General features: G+C 49.2%; 1 protein-coding gene across 1 annotated transcript in view; it reads left to right on the top strand.

Annotated features, from left to right (window-relative positions):
• Trim9 (E3 ubiquitin-protein ligase Trim9) overlaps positions 1–17,576 on the top strand; it is a 259,700-nt gene that overhangs the window by 197,018 nt on the left and 45,106 nt on the right. Inside the window, exon 2 of the mRNA XM_075699731.1 lies at positions 11,455–11,550. Within this exon, the coding sequence (XP_075555846.1) occupies positions 11,455–11,550 (96 nt within the window). The remainder of the gene's footprint in view (positions 1–11,454; positions 11,551–17,576) is intronic.

The following is a 17,576-nucleotide window of genomic DNA, read 5'->3' as shown; positions in this document are numbered from 1 at the left end:
CTGGCGCAGGGTGCGCGCTGTCCTTTGCCGCCCGATCTCGGAGGTGGCGTTGTGAGACGCCTCGATAGCTGCCAGAGGGGGCGTTGTTCCCGCTGCTCGGCGGAAGTTGTGCGACGCAATCCTTGCCACTGTGTCGTGCCGACATGCATCGCAGCCGCGTATGGTTATGAGTACACAAACGCAACGCGAAACCTTACTTATCGATTCTAATGGTTTGCCCTTCGGGCGAAAATGCCTATTTCTTTTCTTTTTTTTTTTCTTCTTCTTCTCACCGATCGCGCATAACTTGAACATAGCTTTCCGATAGCACTCCGTTAGCACCAGGATGAACCCATGCACTTGTCCACCCATCTCATTCTGGTTGCATATGAACCAACACATCTGCAGCTTCCGTAATATAGACCACTACCGCTGTTCCCTCTGGGAATTTTCGTAGGAAACTCCATACCGCGTGTCCCAGCTTAACGTTATCCAAGCCGTTCAACGAAAATAGAGATGAAGAACAACGCGAAGCCACATACAATTATAAGGACTACGTTGTTTGGTCTTCAGAGGTCAGTCGACCGAACACCGAAGGTCTTGAAATCGTAGCTTGCACCAGGCTTCCTTATTTATTTTTCTTTCTTTCTTTTCTTTTTTGACAGCTTGGCTAATGTTGGCTGGGACACTGGTATAAGGCTACTGGTTGGCTGGTATAGAGTTTCCTACGTAAATTCGAATCTAGAGGGAACTCCAGGAATATATGCGTACGCGGTGCGGGCATTCTTTAGCACCCACTAAAACTCCAGCTGACAATGCGCGTAGTATACCAGCCACAAGCGATGCCACGGTAACTCCAGACCACACGGACGGGCGACACCGCGGCTCACGCCCTGTCGTCCCGCGCATTCCCATCTTGCAAGCAGCAATTAATTCGACTCGAGGGAGCCTCGGCGGGTTTCCCATGGCGTCTGCCTCGCGCGTTATTCACTGCCCCCGGATTTTGAGCTCTCCTATGCGGCGCTGCGCGCGCTCGCGAAATTGGAGGGGGCGGCTTGATTTGTGGTCTCCAACTGCACCGTCGACGAGAGCTCTCCTCGGGCCGCGGGCGGGACTCCCAAGTGTCGCGTATCCCGGGCTCGCGAGAGCTGTGCAGTGGGGCCGAAGCTGCAGGCAGTGCCGACCCTTTTATACCGACCCCTTTCCATGCAAATGTGGGGGCACTCATCATTTTGGAGTGCCTTTGCGCGCTGTGTTGTCGTCCGCTGGTTTTAACTGACTGTTATTGTCCTACAGTTCTTGTTCAGGAAAAACGAGTGGACAGATTGGAGCCTGTACACGTACCTAGGACACCGAGCGCAATGTCGCGCGCGCGCGCGCTCGTGTGTGTGTGTGCGTGTGTGTGTGTGTGTGTGTGTGTGTGTGTGTGTGTGTGTGTGTGTGTGTGTGTGTGTGTGTGTGTGTGTGTGTGTGTGTGTGTGTGTGTGTGTGTGTGTGTGTGTGTGTGTGTGTGTGTGTGTGTGTGTGTGTGTGTGTGTGTGTGTGCCAACACTTATTCTTGCTTCAAGGACTACTCTAGACTGGTTAACAAACTAGTCCACTACAGAATTTTTCTGAGTTATTGTTGTTTATTGTTCGTTTATGTAAATGGTTATTCGTTCTCGTTTTACTAATGGAGAGCCACGACAACCGAGTAGGGGAGACACAGAACACCTGATTTATTAGATATCGCGCATGCAGTCGCTAATAATGCAGCACCACGGCTTAATCTGCATGCCAACAACACCTAATTTATTTATTAACGGGATCTTTTTTCGCGACTTTTGGTATTGCTGCGAATGCAGAAAACACGTGATCCACGGGAGGTTCCATCAGCATGCTACCATTCGCGCTATATGTGGCCTGTAAGAATGATGATAAATCACGGAGTTGTCGCAGAGCACGGTACTGTGATGGGCTGAGGAATGAGGGGCCCCGAAATTTATTTTGACCTCCTGGTGTTCTCTAACGAGCAACCAAAGCATTGAGCACGATCGTTTTTACAATTACGCCTCATCGATGTGCGGCCGCCTGGGTCGGTAATCGCACCCGCGACCGAGAGCTGTACTGCTCGGGGAGCAGTACAGCTTAGCCGCATAGCTTCCGTGCCAGGTCCGGGGGCGTCTCAAGAAATCTGCGGCGATTCGTTAGACGTGGCACCACGGGTTCGTGACGTCACTCTACCGGCACCTGCTTAGTGAAAAAGAAAAAGAAATAAAGAAAACGCACTGCCACAAAATCTAGAAATTAATAACCAATGACATTCAGGTATCACTCGCCGAGAAAGAAGCGAAAATCGTTGCCGCGGCACCGTTCAGCGTCTCGTACGTCTGTTGATCGTCTGCTCGTTCTTCTCTGGGATGATACAAGGTGGCGCGCTAGTCGGCTCTGCGGAAACAGACGACGTTTTCACCTCGGCGTTTCTCAACGCCGCATGGTTTTAGCGAGACGAGCGCTGTCGGTGACCCGGCGCAGCTTATATGGTCACGTGATATATTTTTTTTCTTTCCTACTCGCGCATGAGAAAAATTGTCACCGGATATCCAGAAGAAAGATATTAATGACGCTGCCACATTTTTGCCGGCGTCAATTGCCTCAGGGGATCGCTTTGCGCGTTCTTGCCTTTTTGGTTACCCGCGCATTTTTTTTTTTTTGCGTGTGTGTGTGTTTCTCTTCCGCCGTTCTATTTTTTTTTTTTTTTTTCACCCGGCGCCCTTCAGCATAGATTGTCTTACGTTTCATAGAGAAGGGTAATTGTCCGCGACGGCACCAAAAAAAATAATGATGAAGGAAACTGTGAGGGTGAGTATTATATAAATGGCGGAGATTGTGAAGTGAACTGAAATTTATGTGAAGCTTGGGACAGGAGCCCGGGAACCCCACTGCGATTTGGAACGTTCGCTTGGAGTCCGCATGTCGTTGGACATTTTGGCACTCAGATTTCTCGAGTCAGTGCCAGTGGCCTGCAGCTTTTCTCTCTCTCTCTCTTTCTCTCTCTCTCTCTCTCTCTCTCTCTCTCTCTATATATATATATATATATATATATATATATATATATATATATATATATATATATATATATATATATATATATATATATATATATATTATTTCGGCCGACGTAGAATGGCGCTCAATCAGTGCAGAGAGCCGCATGGATATGTGCGCTGTACCTCTGCTGTATAATACGCTTTTTAATCTCCGTTCCAGCTGTAAATGGCACATTTTTCGGAAATATCTTTTCGCTTATACAGAAACGGGAACGGCGTCCCACAAGGAAATCGCAAAACATAAGGAAATGTCTCCCATCTTGCTATTTTTTTATTTTATTTCACGCATAAGAATAATTGCGTGGAATTATGTGTTCCAGTGAAACCAGCCACTGTTATCGAGAACGGCGTTCCAGGTACTTTTTGCCCATTATGTGGAATAGTCTTCCATGCGCGCGCCTGTTACTGGAACCTGAGAATTTAAGCAGTTTTAAATATATATGTGGCACAACATGCCGCGTGCTTAAAATACTGTTCCAGTTACAGGTAACAGAGGTCACGCAAAACACACTGGAACATAAAACGCAGTTCGCACCGATACACTAAATGCAAAAAACACAGACGGGTCACAGAAAGGCCCGTGAATTCGGGTCGCGCAGAAATCTGCATTAAATACAGCCGTATTAAACGCGCAGATAGTTTACGTCGGATGACGCAACCTGCAGTCAATAGTTTCCAGTACTATTACCTACTCCCTTCCAGGAATCTCTGAAGGGTCACTAGCGCGTGCCTTTGTAATGTATCTTATTCTTTATTTTTTTTTAGGGCACTCCTTGGGCAGACCTGGTCCTTGCGCCATTAAACTCATTATTTATTTATTTGTTTCTTTATTTATTTATTTATTTATTTATTTATTTACAATATACTGATAGCTTCGTATCGAGACTATAGCAGGCGGGCATATTATATATCCAATGAAAAAAAGTAGCATTTTTATATGTATAAATATGCTTCAGTACATGCAAGTTTGTAACAAGCCGGCCAAATGTGCACATTTACAGCAACAATTGCGTCCACATGGATACTATACACGAAAAATATTAAGTAGCATGTTCAGTACACTTGTTACATGTCTAGTACGAAATTTAACAATATTATAAAGGAAAAAAGTAAGAATGCGCACACAAAAAATAACACCATCATTATAGCTATGGACAATATTAGTGTAAATTAAGAACAATTCTGATTAAAAACTAATTTTTCTAATAAAATGTTACATCTTCTAATAATTTAGTAAAATTAGGTTGTCATACCGCATTAGTTAACGACGCAGCTAAGTTGTTCCACTCGCGAACAACGCGGGGTACGCAGGAAAATTGTTGAACGCTTCTTTATCGCAACGGTACTCGTTTAGTGCACATATACATGTATATGAACGTCTGCATGACGAGCTGTGCGGTATGTAGAAAAGGTATATCTGTACGCATAGCTGCATCAGCGTCGGCTGTCTCTGGCGGCGCCTCCAATGCTCGCCCCCACGATTCCCATTGCTTCCAGCCCCGCTGTCTTAGTTAGGTATAGACACTCTCGTGTGACCGCCAACGCCGCGCCCGATCCATCCAACTAGGCCAGCGCGCAATAGGCTGCAGCACCTCTCGAGGGAGTGGGGTGGGGGGGCAATAAAAAGCGGCCGCCGATCTAGTTAATCACGGAGCCGATGAGACCGCGGCCGGCCGATCCCGCCGTCCCTGCGGTTTCCTGGGACCCGAACTAGAGCCCTCGTAAGCCTGTGGCCCCCACGCCGCGACAGCGCTCTCAACATAAAGAAGCTCACAAGAAACGATAGAATCGACTGCTGGCTTTCTCCCGCTTTTCCACTCGTTGACGTAGAAATACGTCGAGGCGATTCCGGTCGACTTGACGGATAGTCAGTCGGTCGGCGACAACGTTTCCCCGTCGACGTCGAAGAACGACCGGCGAGCGCTGTGCCTGCCGCGGACGATATACAGCTACGGGGCGGAGTTGTTGGCAGCTACAGCCACAGCGCTGGAGCGAGAGCGCCCGCTCACTCGCTAGCGCCGCGGGTCATCGACCTTGCACCCAGCTGGGCTGGGTTCACGGGCGCTGCCGTGCGACTCCCGCTTGCACGTGCCCTTGCGGGTGCGTTTTGTTTACATAGCAAGGACGGAGGAAGCGCGGTTCGTTGTCTAGTCTACAGAAGTTGCTATATATGCGAGGTGATCGTCATCGAAGTTTTCCGGAATTTAAAAGAAAAAAAAATCGCCTGTGGCAGGTAGCATAATCCTTGTCCTCGAGAGGGATGAATGGTTCGAAGAGGCGGAGGTTACTGGCACGAGAAATCGAAACACATATTCAACTAATTAACAGAAATGAACTGATTAACTTCATATGTATATGTAAACTTAACGGGAAATATTGGGATTCGCAAATTGTAGCAGGTGAGCTTGCAAGACGTGTCTGTAGTTGAATATCCTGGTGACACCAGTTTCGAGATATTGTTAACCAAAGTGTGGAACGAAATACATGGGCATTCCAGTTATACTTTTGTGCTTCAGCGCGTAAAGGAGCGTTTTGTTTAAAAAGTAAGTGGAAGGGCACTGCATTTTTGCGGCGAGTTTGATGGCGCATGTTTCCAAACTGGTGTCATTCTGGAAATTCACTGCAATTACATGCGCCTTGCATATATGCACCGTAACGTAATTAAGAAGTTAGTCAGCGAATTATTTTTTATTAGTTGAATATGTGTTTCGACTTCTCGTGCAATTGATGCCCGCCGCTCTAAATAATTGTGCCTTTGAACTAGAACTATGTTGTCTGCGACAGTCTAAAGCTTACGAAAAACTTTAAAATGATCTCCCCGTGGAGGCATTCTATGGGGATTCCCGTGTCAGCTAGCATGCGAATCATCGTTTGCGTTGACTTGTCCAGTATCTTCGGGCTTGTGGCGTCCAACATTCTTCTCACGTTATTTGTTGTACGGTTTATCTCTCCGAATTTCTACGCGCCGCGATAGCTTTCTAAACGCAGCAAGGCAAATGAGTGCATGCATGGGCAATCCGTTGCAAGCAGTTGCATTTCCAACGCAATGCATTGTTGAAGAAATGATCGATTCTCGTAGACGCAAAGCCGTTTGAAGCCAGAACGACGAAGTTTAGGCAAGTCCACGTGCCAGAAACCATATCGTTCCCATGGCGATTGAATCGCCATATACACTTGCGGCTCTCGTAGGAACTAGTGCAGTGGTTCCTCCTAGTAATGGTTGTGGGAAGCTCCCTGGCGAGAACGACTGTCTGCGGTTCACGCACAGTTAGCCGCGACACAGCGCCGGAAATACTTTCGGCTGGCCAGTTTTAGCAGAACATACATATATCCGGTCTCCTTTCACTCGGCGGCCAAATGGCGCAGGGAAAACCGAAGGCTCGATCGCTTCGGCTGTCACGTGTGCATATAACAAATTTGCTCGGTAGCCGCGGGAACGCGGTGTATGCTGCTGCCATTCCGCGAATGTGGGAACAGGCAAAACTTGTTGCGTGCAATGGGGAATCGATGCACGGTTCTAATCGGACACGGTGCAGAAGCCACCCGTGTTAAAGGGCCCCTCGCCAGGCTGCATAGCAAATTTTTACCATGCGCTGGAAGTGGTTACGTGCCCTTTAGAGTGTTCAACCGCAAGAGATTGAAATATTTGAAGTGCGCGAACCCATGATTTCAGGAGGCGAGCTTCACTGCGCAACATAGACACTCTCTCTCCACTTTCCCCGTCTAGCGTCCGCAAGCGACACTCCTTCCATGCGTTCCCCCTTACCGTGGCCCGTGGATGGCGTGAAGGATACGTCACACGCCCCGCCTTCTAAATCTCTCTCTCTCTCTCTCTCTCTCTCTCTCGCACGCGCGTTCTTGCTGCGTGGCGCACTTCCGGTGGCGGTCTCGCCCGCCAGTTCCATTTGTCCCGTTTCGCGCAGCGCACGGTTTTGCGCGCTGTGCACGAGCACACTTGATTAGCAGTATGGGGCATGTGCCACTGGTCACGAGCGCAGTCTCAGACGCAAGTGTATCAAAGAGCACGGTCGTGCACTGGAACCCGGTAGAAAATTGCGGATAGTTTCGTTTTCTGCGCTCGCGACTTCACGACGTGGGAACAAGCAGACGAAACGGGAGTACTTCCCCTTTGCTACAACACGGAGTAAAACAGACTCGCAGAGGTTCGGTTTGTAGGTGTTGTACTTTGAACTTTAAATCTTCTAAGCAACGGATCAAACAGATAACTGACGTTGCATTGAGTAATTATCCAAGTCACGTGTGACTTTGAGTGACGTCACGGCACTGCCATGTACGTAGGTGCTTGTACGATTGACGTCGACTCTCCGGCTGGGAGCGCAGCGCCCCCGAGGACAAGGACGCAGGGTGTCTTAGGTTTGAAATTTCAGCTATTTTCGCAGCTTGTATATATCGGCGTGATACTTTGCAGACACGATCGTTAACGCGCATTGTATGCGCTGGTCTTGTCAGCTCAACGTGGCCAGACCTGGTGAGAGCCCCTTAAGTGGTGCTGGTTATGTGCCGCCGTCGAGGTATACACTGGGCACCTGGCGCGCATGCATCGTTTTCCGCGAAACCGCCCAAGTCCCTCCGATGCCGCTCAGAAAACGATGCCGCTCAGATGCCGCTCAGTCGATGGCGTGGAAACGTACCATATACTCGTGCTATAACGCACACTGTGTACGACACGATGAGGACGGAAGAGTGTGTGCGCAGACGGAGCGCTTCCTGAGTGTGCACGTCAGCGCTGCATGGCTGCATGCAGCTTGCGAATGAAGCCGGGCACATACAGCTATAGCTCCATAAGGGGGCGGCCCCCTCGTCCACCCAGGCGGAGTGCCGGTCCCCCAGTGTGGACGGAGTCTTATTACAACAGCCGAGGCTCCAGAAGCGACAAAAAGGAAGGAAGACGAGAGAAAATAAAAGAAAATGTGATGAGTCTGGGGAAGAAAGCTGCGGGTGTGTATTATAGCGTGTATGGCGGCAGCCTTCGCGTGGCGTGTGAGTGTATACTGCGGCGGCAGCAGCAGCAGCAGCAGTGACGTTGATGCGCCCCTTCGGCGGCGCTAATGAAGCTCCTTAACGAGCCCTGGTGGCGTATCTCGCCTCCCCGGTGGGTGTGGTCGCAACACCGGGTTGTTCCTCCCGGGGCCGCTGCCACTCCCGCCCGCGGGAGAAGCGAGCTGCTGCTGTTTGTAAGCGCGCGCCCCTGGGCAGCTGCCTTTGGCGCTGCCCTCGAGAATAGCGCGGTTCCTGCCCGCGCGGGGGCGATACGTTCGCGTCTCTTCGTATTTCGGACCGGTTGTGAAAAAACACACAAAAAAAGCGAAGCGCCAAGTGGCCACACTCCTACGGGACTGCACCGTTTGTCGCTCGCCTTCCAGTTGTCGCTGTATGTCGGCGTCGTCGATGACTCGTTGCGTGCGAAGCCAGATCGACCGGTAAGGACGAGCAGACTGGTATGCAGAGTGGGTGTTTGGTATATGGTATGCAGAGGGTGTCCCACCTGACGTTAGCGCCAAAACTGTTCAAGAAAAGAAAATGTAAAAACACGTTGCACGATGCGATGTCAATACCTACGGTGTTCAGTCGTCAGACCACTGACGACCAAACATCGTATGCTTTGTAATTGTATCTTGCGTTGATTTTTTTTAATCCTTTCTTTTTTCGTTTTCGTTTTGCAAATTGGCTAAAGTTTGCTTGGACACCCGTATACTAAGCCGGAATACAAAAAACAGAACGCTTTGCTCCCCAAGTGTTGTGTATTGTGTCCCGTATACGGGTATAGATAAGTTGTGGCCATTTCATGTTATCCTGATACGCAGGCGTGCAAACACGTCTATATAGAAACGAAATGTACTGGACAACGCAACCTGTGTCCGTGGCTCTCGGAACTTAATTCCTACCTTCGTTTCAGTGACAGGGTTATCTTCCGGATGAATAAAGAGAATCGAATTGAATCGAATCCCTATAACCAACTAGCTCAATCTAATTCCGTGCGCCGTCGCGTTCCGTTCATTGTGTCGTTTTCAACGAAGTTCGATTATTGCCGAAAGAAGAACGCGTATACATTCTCCTTTCGTGAATCAGCGAACTTCGTCGGAAAGTGCCGTTAGTCGATGCCGGTCGAAATGTCAAGGCCTATAACGTTCTCGAGGCTGTGTCACGTGCGTAAGCAGCCCCCCTTTCGACCGCTGTATACTTATATATATACGACCGGAGGCTGCGAACTCGTTTATTGACGCCTACAGCGTCGCAGCCGGCTACGCGCGTGTGCGTGCCGCACTGTTCGCGTCACGGAAGTCGTCGGTCGCGTGCCTGCCGCCCATATACACAGCTATATGAGGGGGGGGGGGGGGCGAAAAGCCGCGTACACTGGCGACGATTAATCACCGACGCTCCGCAGCCAGCCAGCTCGATCCACGGGCTCTCGTATGTGGGCCGCGCCGCAGAGCCGAACGCCAACTGCCTCTATAACCGCGGCCCTAACTGATCCAGCGGCGCCGTACGGCACGGGCATGCATGCTGCAGCCGGCGAGCGAGCGCTCTTATTAATCAGGGCGCCCATTGTTTTCGGCTCCTCCGACGCCCGCGGGCTTTTTTTCCAAGCCCCGGGTTCGGCTTGCGGTTTACGCGCGAGCTTTGCCGTGGCTGCTGCCCCTTTGTGCGAAAAAAAAAAGAAAGTGTCCAAGCCGCTTGCGCAGCGTTGACGCCGTTGCGCTATAGCCGGGCCCGACCAGGTGACGCCCCCGCATGGGTGTGCTGGGAGAGGGAGTTGTTCCGACGCCTGCTGGCGAGTTTTGGAGAGTGTATAGCGTCGCAGCCGGTCGTTTTCACTTTTTCTCTCGATCCGCGGCTTGTTGGTTATAGAGATCGCGCGAGGCACGTTGCCTTTCCGGCAATGCCGTGACGTTCGTTGAACATAGTGGCGCACGATGAACGCGCTATACGACCTTCGAGTACAGTGTGGATCAACGAACATTCTAGACGGCGTCGAGGGCTAAAAGTCAAAATCAAGCGATGTGCATGTGATAACGAGGAAACTCCAATTGTATTAGGAACAACTTGGTTATGACGGTACGCGCATATGGCACAATCAGATGAAAGTGTGACATCAGAACTTCGACAGTGTGCGTAGCGTGTGGAGCCGATTGAGGAGGAGTTATTGATGATTCATCGCCCACGTAAGGCAATGTAATGTAAAAGTAAGGCAAATGTAAGGCAAGAACGTATCCGCGTAGGGAAATCAATTTCCACTTTGGCCAGCCGCTTGCCACGACGCGTCCGCGTCACATCGGTGGTCGTACGCTGCCGCCGCCACGGGCTTAATTTCTGGCTCAATGACCGGTGCAATGTAATCGCTTCAAAGTACGACGCCCGCTATATGACTGAAGTCGTGCTCTACAGAGCGTCGAATGCTCGATCCGGCGAAAGTCGTCTCGGTGGTCGTCACTCGAATGCAGCCCATCTATAATAAATATGCCCAGCCGTATACATCACTCCGACCGTAACCATTGGCTATACAGCCTTTCCTGCTTACAAACGGTTCAATCCAATACGGACGACGCAGGTGTAACGGGGTGTTTTATATAAGTTACCCACAGCAGTCACCTCGCAGAGCACCAGTTGCGGTGGCTCAGCGGCTGTGCGCATACGTTGTGCTGACGTCCACATGGTGGTGGTTTCAAAACCCGCCGCCCCGCTCCAAAGGCGAGGATCATAACATCCATCCACATCCGTCCACCCATTCACCTCTATGGAGAGGCGAAACTCAAGAACGCTTGCGTACTATTTCGTGGCACGTTATAGAAACCCAAGTGGCCGAAGTTAGCCAGCCCCCCGAGTGCTCCCATTCTGGTGCAACCCTCGTATTCCAACTGTGCAGCTTCGGGATGTTAATAAATACCCCCCCCCCCCCGCCCTCCACCCTGAAAAAAATGAATTCAATTTGGACTTCATCAAGCGCTAAATATACGGTGCCGTCGGCCATCTCGTCACTGCTTGCCTCCCGAGCGTGATTGACGGAATGCGCGAATCACAACATTGACAACGTCACAACATTGTGCTTGGGCGCTGATAGCGGGTGTAACCAGCGGTGGGACAGACGGCAAAAAAATGACAAACGATGGTTGCGCGGCAGGGGGCATTTTGAAGCGTCGATACTGGGCGGGGGGTGTAAGCGCACTGTTTACTGTGCAATTGGTTTATATATTGTTGATGCACATTTGCGTGATGCGTTGTAAGCGTGGCTGGAGTAATTAAATGCAAACGTGCGTTGGAAGTTGGAGATATAACTCCAGCAAACAGCTGTCACTGCGATTTCCCTTCGTTAAACCCCCCCACTGATCGTTTCTCTCCCCCCCATCTCTCTCTGTCTTCCCTGCAGACGGAGTTGTCGCAGAACCTGCAGGCGCTCTCGGAGAAGGCCAAGACCGCCACCGAGTTCATCCAGGGGCTCAAGGGCATGTCCGAGCGAGTGCACGTAAGTACATTGGGGGTTTCCCGAGATCTTATGTTATTATTATTTATTTATTTATTTATTTAACGATCGCAGTGCCAGAGTGCCCTTTATTGGTTTTAGTGAGAAGCGCTATGTGCGCGGCGGGCCTGTCCAGCGAGGCGAGTCGATGCTGTCACGCGGTTTCCCGAGTTTCCTGCCAAAATTTACTATAGCAATTCAGTTCCCCGGAAGCCCGCGAGGAAGAGGAAGGTTCATGAAAGAAAGTACTACTTGTCATTCACCCGTCTGTCGTAGCACGAAGCTACGACGGAAACCCGTATTTCAGGTGGACCTGGGCATCGAACCCGGGACCAACGCCTTTCCTGGACGAATGTTATCTTTAACTGCGCAGCATTCGGTCAGAGAGAACGTCGGGGACTTTCGTTGTAACTTTGCGCTACAGTCAGTGGTATGCCAATTTGTGGCTATAGGAACTCTAGCGCAAGTATATATATATATATATAGCTCTGCCGTGTTCAGACAATTACGAGTGCTTTGGAAATTAAGTAACATATGACGCGCACTGAATAATCTCGCGAGGAGAACGTTTGTCAGCCACAAATCACGAACACAACAAAAAAAAAATATCCACGTACCAAGATATTATTCGAACAGTAGCTGAAGGATTGCAGTCCCCAAAGCGTTCCCTCTAGAGTGATTCTCATAGGAAAACTCTGTGGGCCGGTGTTGTTCCGTTTAATAGCTCAGTCTGGCAACACTGCCGTGTTTTTGCGTGGCTGGCAGCCGGTCTTCGCGAGGAAAAAGCCACCCGCGCTCGAGAGCGTCGTCGATTCTGGAGAACGCGCGCGCGCGCTCCCGTAATTGGGGCTGCAGATTACCGCCTCGCGCGTCAAACGAGCCGTGAAGCCTCCCCGGATATCTGGCCGCCGGCCTCTCCCAAACGGCGCGCCCGTACATCTGAGCAGTGGTGGCGGTGCCGCTCTGCTCTCTCTCTCTCTCTCTCTCTCTCTCTCTCTCTCTCCCTCTCTCTCTCTCTCTCTCTCATGCCGCGCTGATCGTCTCGGGGAGAAGAAGCTGCTCGGTCCAGGGCGCGTGCAAATCCCAGGAAAGTTCACCTCCCGCTGTTCCCCATGAGAGTCGTGTGGCTTGCGCCGCCTCTGTCGGAACGGTTGCGTTCCTCTTGCGTTGCCGCGACCTTTTCAGCGCCGACAAACATCCAGACTTCTTTGTTTTTTTCTCTTACTTTCTTTATGTGTTAGCATCTGGTGTGTCAAAGTGGAAAAAAATTGTATGCGTGTGAAGTGTGGGAAGTCGGTGACGTGATAGAAGCACAGAGGGGATGGAAGAGCTTAAAATAGTGTATATATATATATATATATATATATATATATATATATATATATTGCAACTGACGCTGGTTTGCTTGGCAGTTCCCGCATCATGTCGCCGTGACGTCACGAATTTTATGACGTCTGCTGAGGTGTAGTTACCTAGTTAACTGTTTACCGCTAAACATGGACTACATTGTATTCTGTGAGAGAGCCAAGGACTCGACTCGGCAAGCTTCTAGAACTTTTGCGGTGCCACGACGGCCCAAGTACTATTATAATACATTGAAATCCATGACGTCACAATGACGCACCGGCGGTGTTGTCTCGCGCGAAATTTTAGAAAAAGAAATAACTTTGACCCACATTTTATCATCTAATAATAAACCTATTGCCGCGAAAATGACGAAAATATAGCTTCGAAGTCGCTGCGTTACTTTGCCTGCGGAATCCCGTGAAGGTGGCGCACCGGCAAGCGGTCTTCACCGCTTGCATCGAAGTGTAGAGGCATAGCCTCCTCAACGACACCAAAATGGAGGTCACTGGGAGCGCGCCACTTTTCCAGTGGCAGGTCGCAGTTTAGGGGGTGCATAGTTAGGGGTAACGTCAACCATATTTTCTGGCACGTGATCGCACGTCATGCGGAAGGCAAGGATCAGGCCAACCGGGCAGGAAGCGACGGCAGCGCCAAGCTAAAGTTTTTCCATGTTCTAGCAACAGCAGGGATTATATGTGCGGGAAATTCGGTGTCGCCGCAGTGGACCAGTGGCTATCATGCATGACGGGCGACTGCAGGCCAGGTATTGAAAAAGAAATGTAGGAAGTTGCAGCTGAGGCGAAGTGTGCTTTAACAGTTTGCGAGTGAAAGGGAGAAACTCAATTAACACAGCAAGCTGGGCGAGTTTGGTACTGAACACATTCCTAGGGTCGACTGAGTTCTATTTGTGCATCGCGTAGTACCAGCTCTGTTCGAAAGGAGAAAAAAAAAAGAGAGAGAAAGAAACGTGAGTCTGTAGCGGTGCGTACCCAAGAACATTCATGCTCGGATGAAGAAGCAATTCGAAGTTAGCACTTGGAGCATGTCCTTTCCTGCTTCTAAAGCGGTAGTAAGCGCCCTTAGGCCTACACCTCACTGGTGTTTCCTCTCGCTCGCTCGCTCCCTCGAGAGAGTGTGCACGCGTGTATGCATGCGTGTGTGCATGCGTGCGTGTGTGACTAGTAACTTCCGTATCTGTAAGCTCCGAACGCCTTGGCCTGAATGGAACGCGTGCAGGAAGCAGCAATAACGCCTAGTTTCGGGGCTAGGGCAGACAAGCGGCCGGATACGCAAGCACGCGGCTATGTAACTTGTAAATAAAGTAAAAATGCACAAAATGCGTTACTTTGACCTTTCTTCTTTTTTCCCCCGCGTTTCATGTCAGTCTGATACGACTTTCCCAGCCACGTGGTAGGGTATTCTGAAAACTAATCCGATAAAATAATAACAACAACAAAAAAAGTTGATTTGGCGCGTGGGATCCATGCGCTGCATTAAACACTGATCACATCTGCTGTCTGCCAAAAGACAGCGCTCTTTTGTTCTTGATCGAGGTTCGGCGCCATGCATCTGGCGAAGTCCCGAGGACATTAACCGTTCTATCAATATGCAGCCGTAGATGCCCCCCTGTCACCAAGAGCATATAGCGTGGCGCTTTGCGAGTCTTAAAGCGGCTCACAAGGTTGACAGGATTCTTTGGCTCGGGTTCGGTAATCCTCTTTCCTCGACGAAATTCGCGAGGAAGACACACCGGTGTCCTTCTGTTAACTTTACCAAATTTCACGTTACTGCGACTGGTCGACTATACCGTTCTATATGTATATCAGGTACGGGTATTAGTGGGGCTGTGTGTTCCTCGTTAATGGGGTTCCTGTAATTTTTTTTAGTAAATAATAAGAACACTTCAAAACGAAACTGTTTGAGATTGTCTTGCTTCTTCTTCCTTTAATTTTTTTTTTTTTGCACTACTTGAACCATCAGCACCGTGTCGCTGCAGCTGCCAGCTGGGAAATGTAATTCAACATCGACTATGTAATTGGGCCCTTGAAGACGTCGAAATATAGGGGTGCCCGCTTCACATGGGGGCTCGAAGTGAGTAGCGATCTACACCGTGAGTGATATCTTCGAGCAATCCTGTTATTTCTCTAGTCCTTGGAATGAACGTATCAATATTGACCGTTCCTGGGATCGTTTTCCCATGACGGAGAAAGCTGAAGAGCAGCGCCGCCTATACTTGGGCAGTTCACATCGACATTTTCGATTGGGTCGCGGCCCAAGTTTAGCGGCCCATAAAGCTGTAGTAACTCCCCCCCCCCCCCCCCACCCCCCTTATAGGCCTGCAGCCCACTGGGGTTTCCTTCGTTTTGTCATTTGCGCTAATAATCGCGCACTCTCGCATTTGCGCCATTTGGTTATCATAGAATCTGCAAACAGTGTTTCCAGATGAGTTTGGCTCAATATACGTATATCCGGGATGTACATACGCATACGTATATAATACGTATATGTATATACGTATACTGTCTGGATATATGTCCGGTATATACGTATATTGTTCGGAATGATAAAATGCAGCGTTCGTGAGTCTTCTCTTTTTCTTTTCTAGTTTCTAAGAAATAAATGCTGGTCTAAGTACGGACTTGTAGCATTAAATCCCCGTCCTACTTGTGGCATGCCGCGAAACATGTCCAATCATGTTTTGTTGTATTGGTTTTAATAAATAAAATGATGATGATGAAAGCAAAAACTGTGCACATATTTATTTTGACTTCGGTGTGGGCATGCTGAGTGTTTCACGTAACTTAGACCATTGATTTTAAAAAGTAGTTTACCGCAACTGAATGGAACCAACGACATATGGTATGCCGTCATGTGACGCTCCTTAGGGTAAGTTATTTTATATTGCGTTTAATTCATTAACTAAGATCATTTATGATTCTTTTTTAATATTCACGTTAGGACTAAGAGCGTTTCGTTACGTTGTAGAGGGCATTCAAAAACTACCAATCCAATCTTCTTGTGGCAACGTACACGCTCCGTGGCAATCTTATTTTCTGCGTTGAAAGAAAGCCCGCGAAATATGATATAAAGCATGTGTCTTGGACACAAGTACCATTGCTCCAGACAAAGTAACAACTAGAGTAGAACAATTGGAATCAAGTGAATATAAAGGCACACTAAAGAGAAACCCTCAATCAGTTTGTCTTTTCAGTCTTACTACTTGTACTTTTTCTTTTTCGAAACAAAGAATTTTCGTTAGTTTCGCGGTAATACGTTGACATTCTAAAGCGCTTTAATAATGGAGGCCAAACTTCGAATTTGTACGCCAATACTCCAGCACCGGCGTACGCCAGTGTGACGTCACGGATCTCAAAGCGTCTTCTCGTATTCGCGCCCGTTGTGACGCAGCAACAGTTTTCAAAACTTGCTAACTTGTTTGTATTCTTTGTAACACGGTGTTGCTTATTCTTCTAATAACTGAGCGAACGTCATCAACATAATACATGAAGTCACAGCGAGGCCTCCTCTCATGGTAGGAGTGCCGTTTTTAGTATTCTCGAATAGTATTTTGCTAACACTGTTTACAGCTCAGCTTAGCTTTTTATAGCATCTCTATATAAGCTTGGGCATGTTATGGTTTCGCGCCAACGCGATACGAAAGGTTTTATGCCTGCTCTGAAAGGCTTGTGCGCGTCGTGAACGAGCAGCTGCGCAGCAGCTTCCGGCCTGTATAAGGGTCGCGACGAGAATTGGAGGCGTGCGTGATTGAATCCCCGTTCGTGCGAGTCCCGATAGGAGAGAGAGAGAGGAGGGAAGAGGGAGGGAGGGTCAGTGGTGCACATAGCCGCAGCCATGGCGCGGAGGTCACCAACCTGACGGTGGCCCCCTTTCTCGGACGACGCGGCGCACGGACCGGATGCATCGTCTCTGGGCAAAAGCGGGGGGAGGTAGGGGGAGGGTGAGAAGGAGCGCGCTCTCCCTACGCCGTGACTCAGCAAGTCGCAAACAGTGCGCTTCCAGGCCACGTGCGCCGCCGGATATTGCATCTACGGCACCCCACGGTTCCTCGAGAGCTACAGCGGAGCCGGGCATATATCCACTCAGTGGCTGGGAACAGCGCGTGCCACATTGGCGATACCACCCTTTCGCGCGCGTTCCGCGAGCTGCCATCATGATCGCTCCCGTGTGCCTATAGCACTTTTCGGCTGCTCCTCCCCCCCCCCCCCCCCGCGAACCGCCGCGACCGTCACCGAACCGGCTACATCGTGCTTAGCGGCGCAATGCCATAGCCACTACAGGTTACTATTGCAAACAGTGCGAGGACGGGATTGTAAACGGCTGCAAACAGTTTGCAACAATATGTCCCTGTGCCAACAAACCTGGCAAACCATCATATTGAGGAGGCACACTAAGCTACCGCTGAGGATATATATATATATATATATATATATATATATATATATATATATATATATATATATATATATATATATATATATATATATATATATATATATATATATATATATATATATATATATATATATATATATATATATATATATATATATATATATATATATATATATATATATGCAAACCTATACCTCGCTCCCCTTGGAAACGCGAATTCCGCGCTCCGGACTATGTTTGCATTTAGGGGTAACCTTTAATGGCTCCCT

Source organism: Dermacentor variabilis, chromosome 7, assembly GCF_050947875.1.
Source record: "Dermacentor variabilis isolate Ectoservices chromosome 7, ASM5094787v1, whole genome shotgun sequence".
NCBI lineage: Eukaryota > Metazoa > Arthropoda > Arachnida > Ixodida > Ixodidae > Dermacentor > Dermacentor variabilis.
Note: the sequence above shows the minus strand (reverse complement) of the source record. Positions and strands in the feature narration are given on the sequence as shown.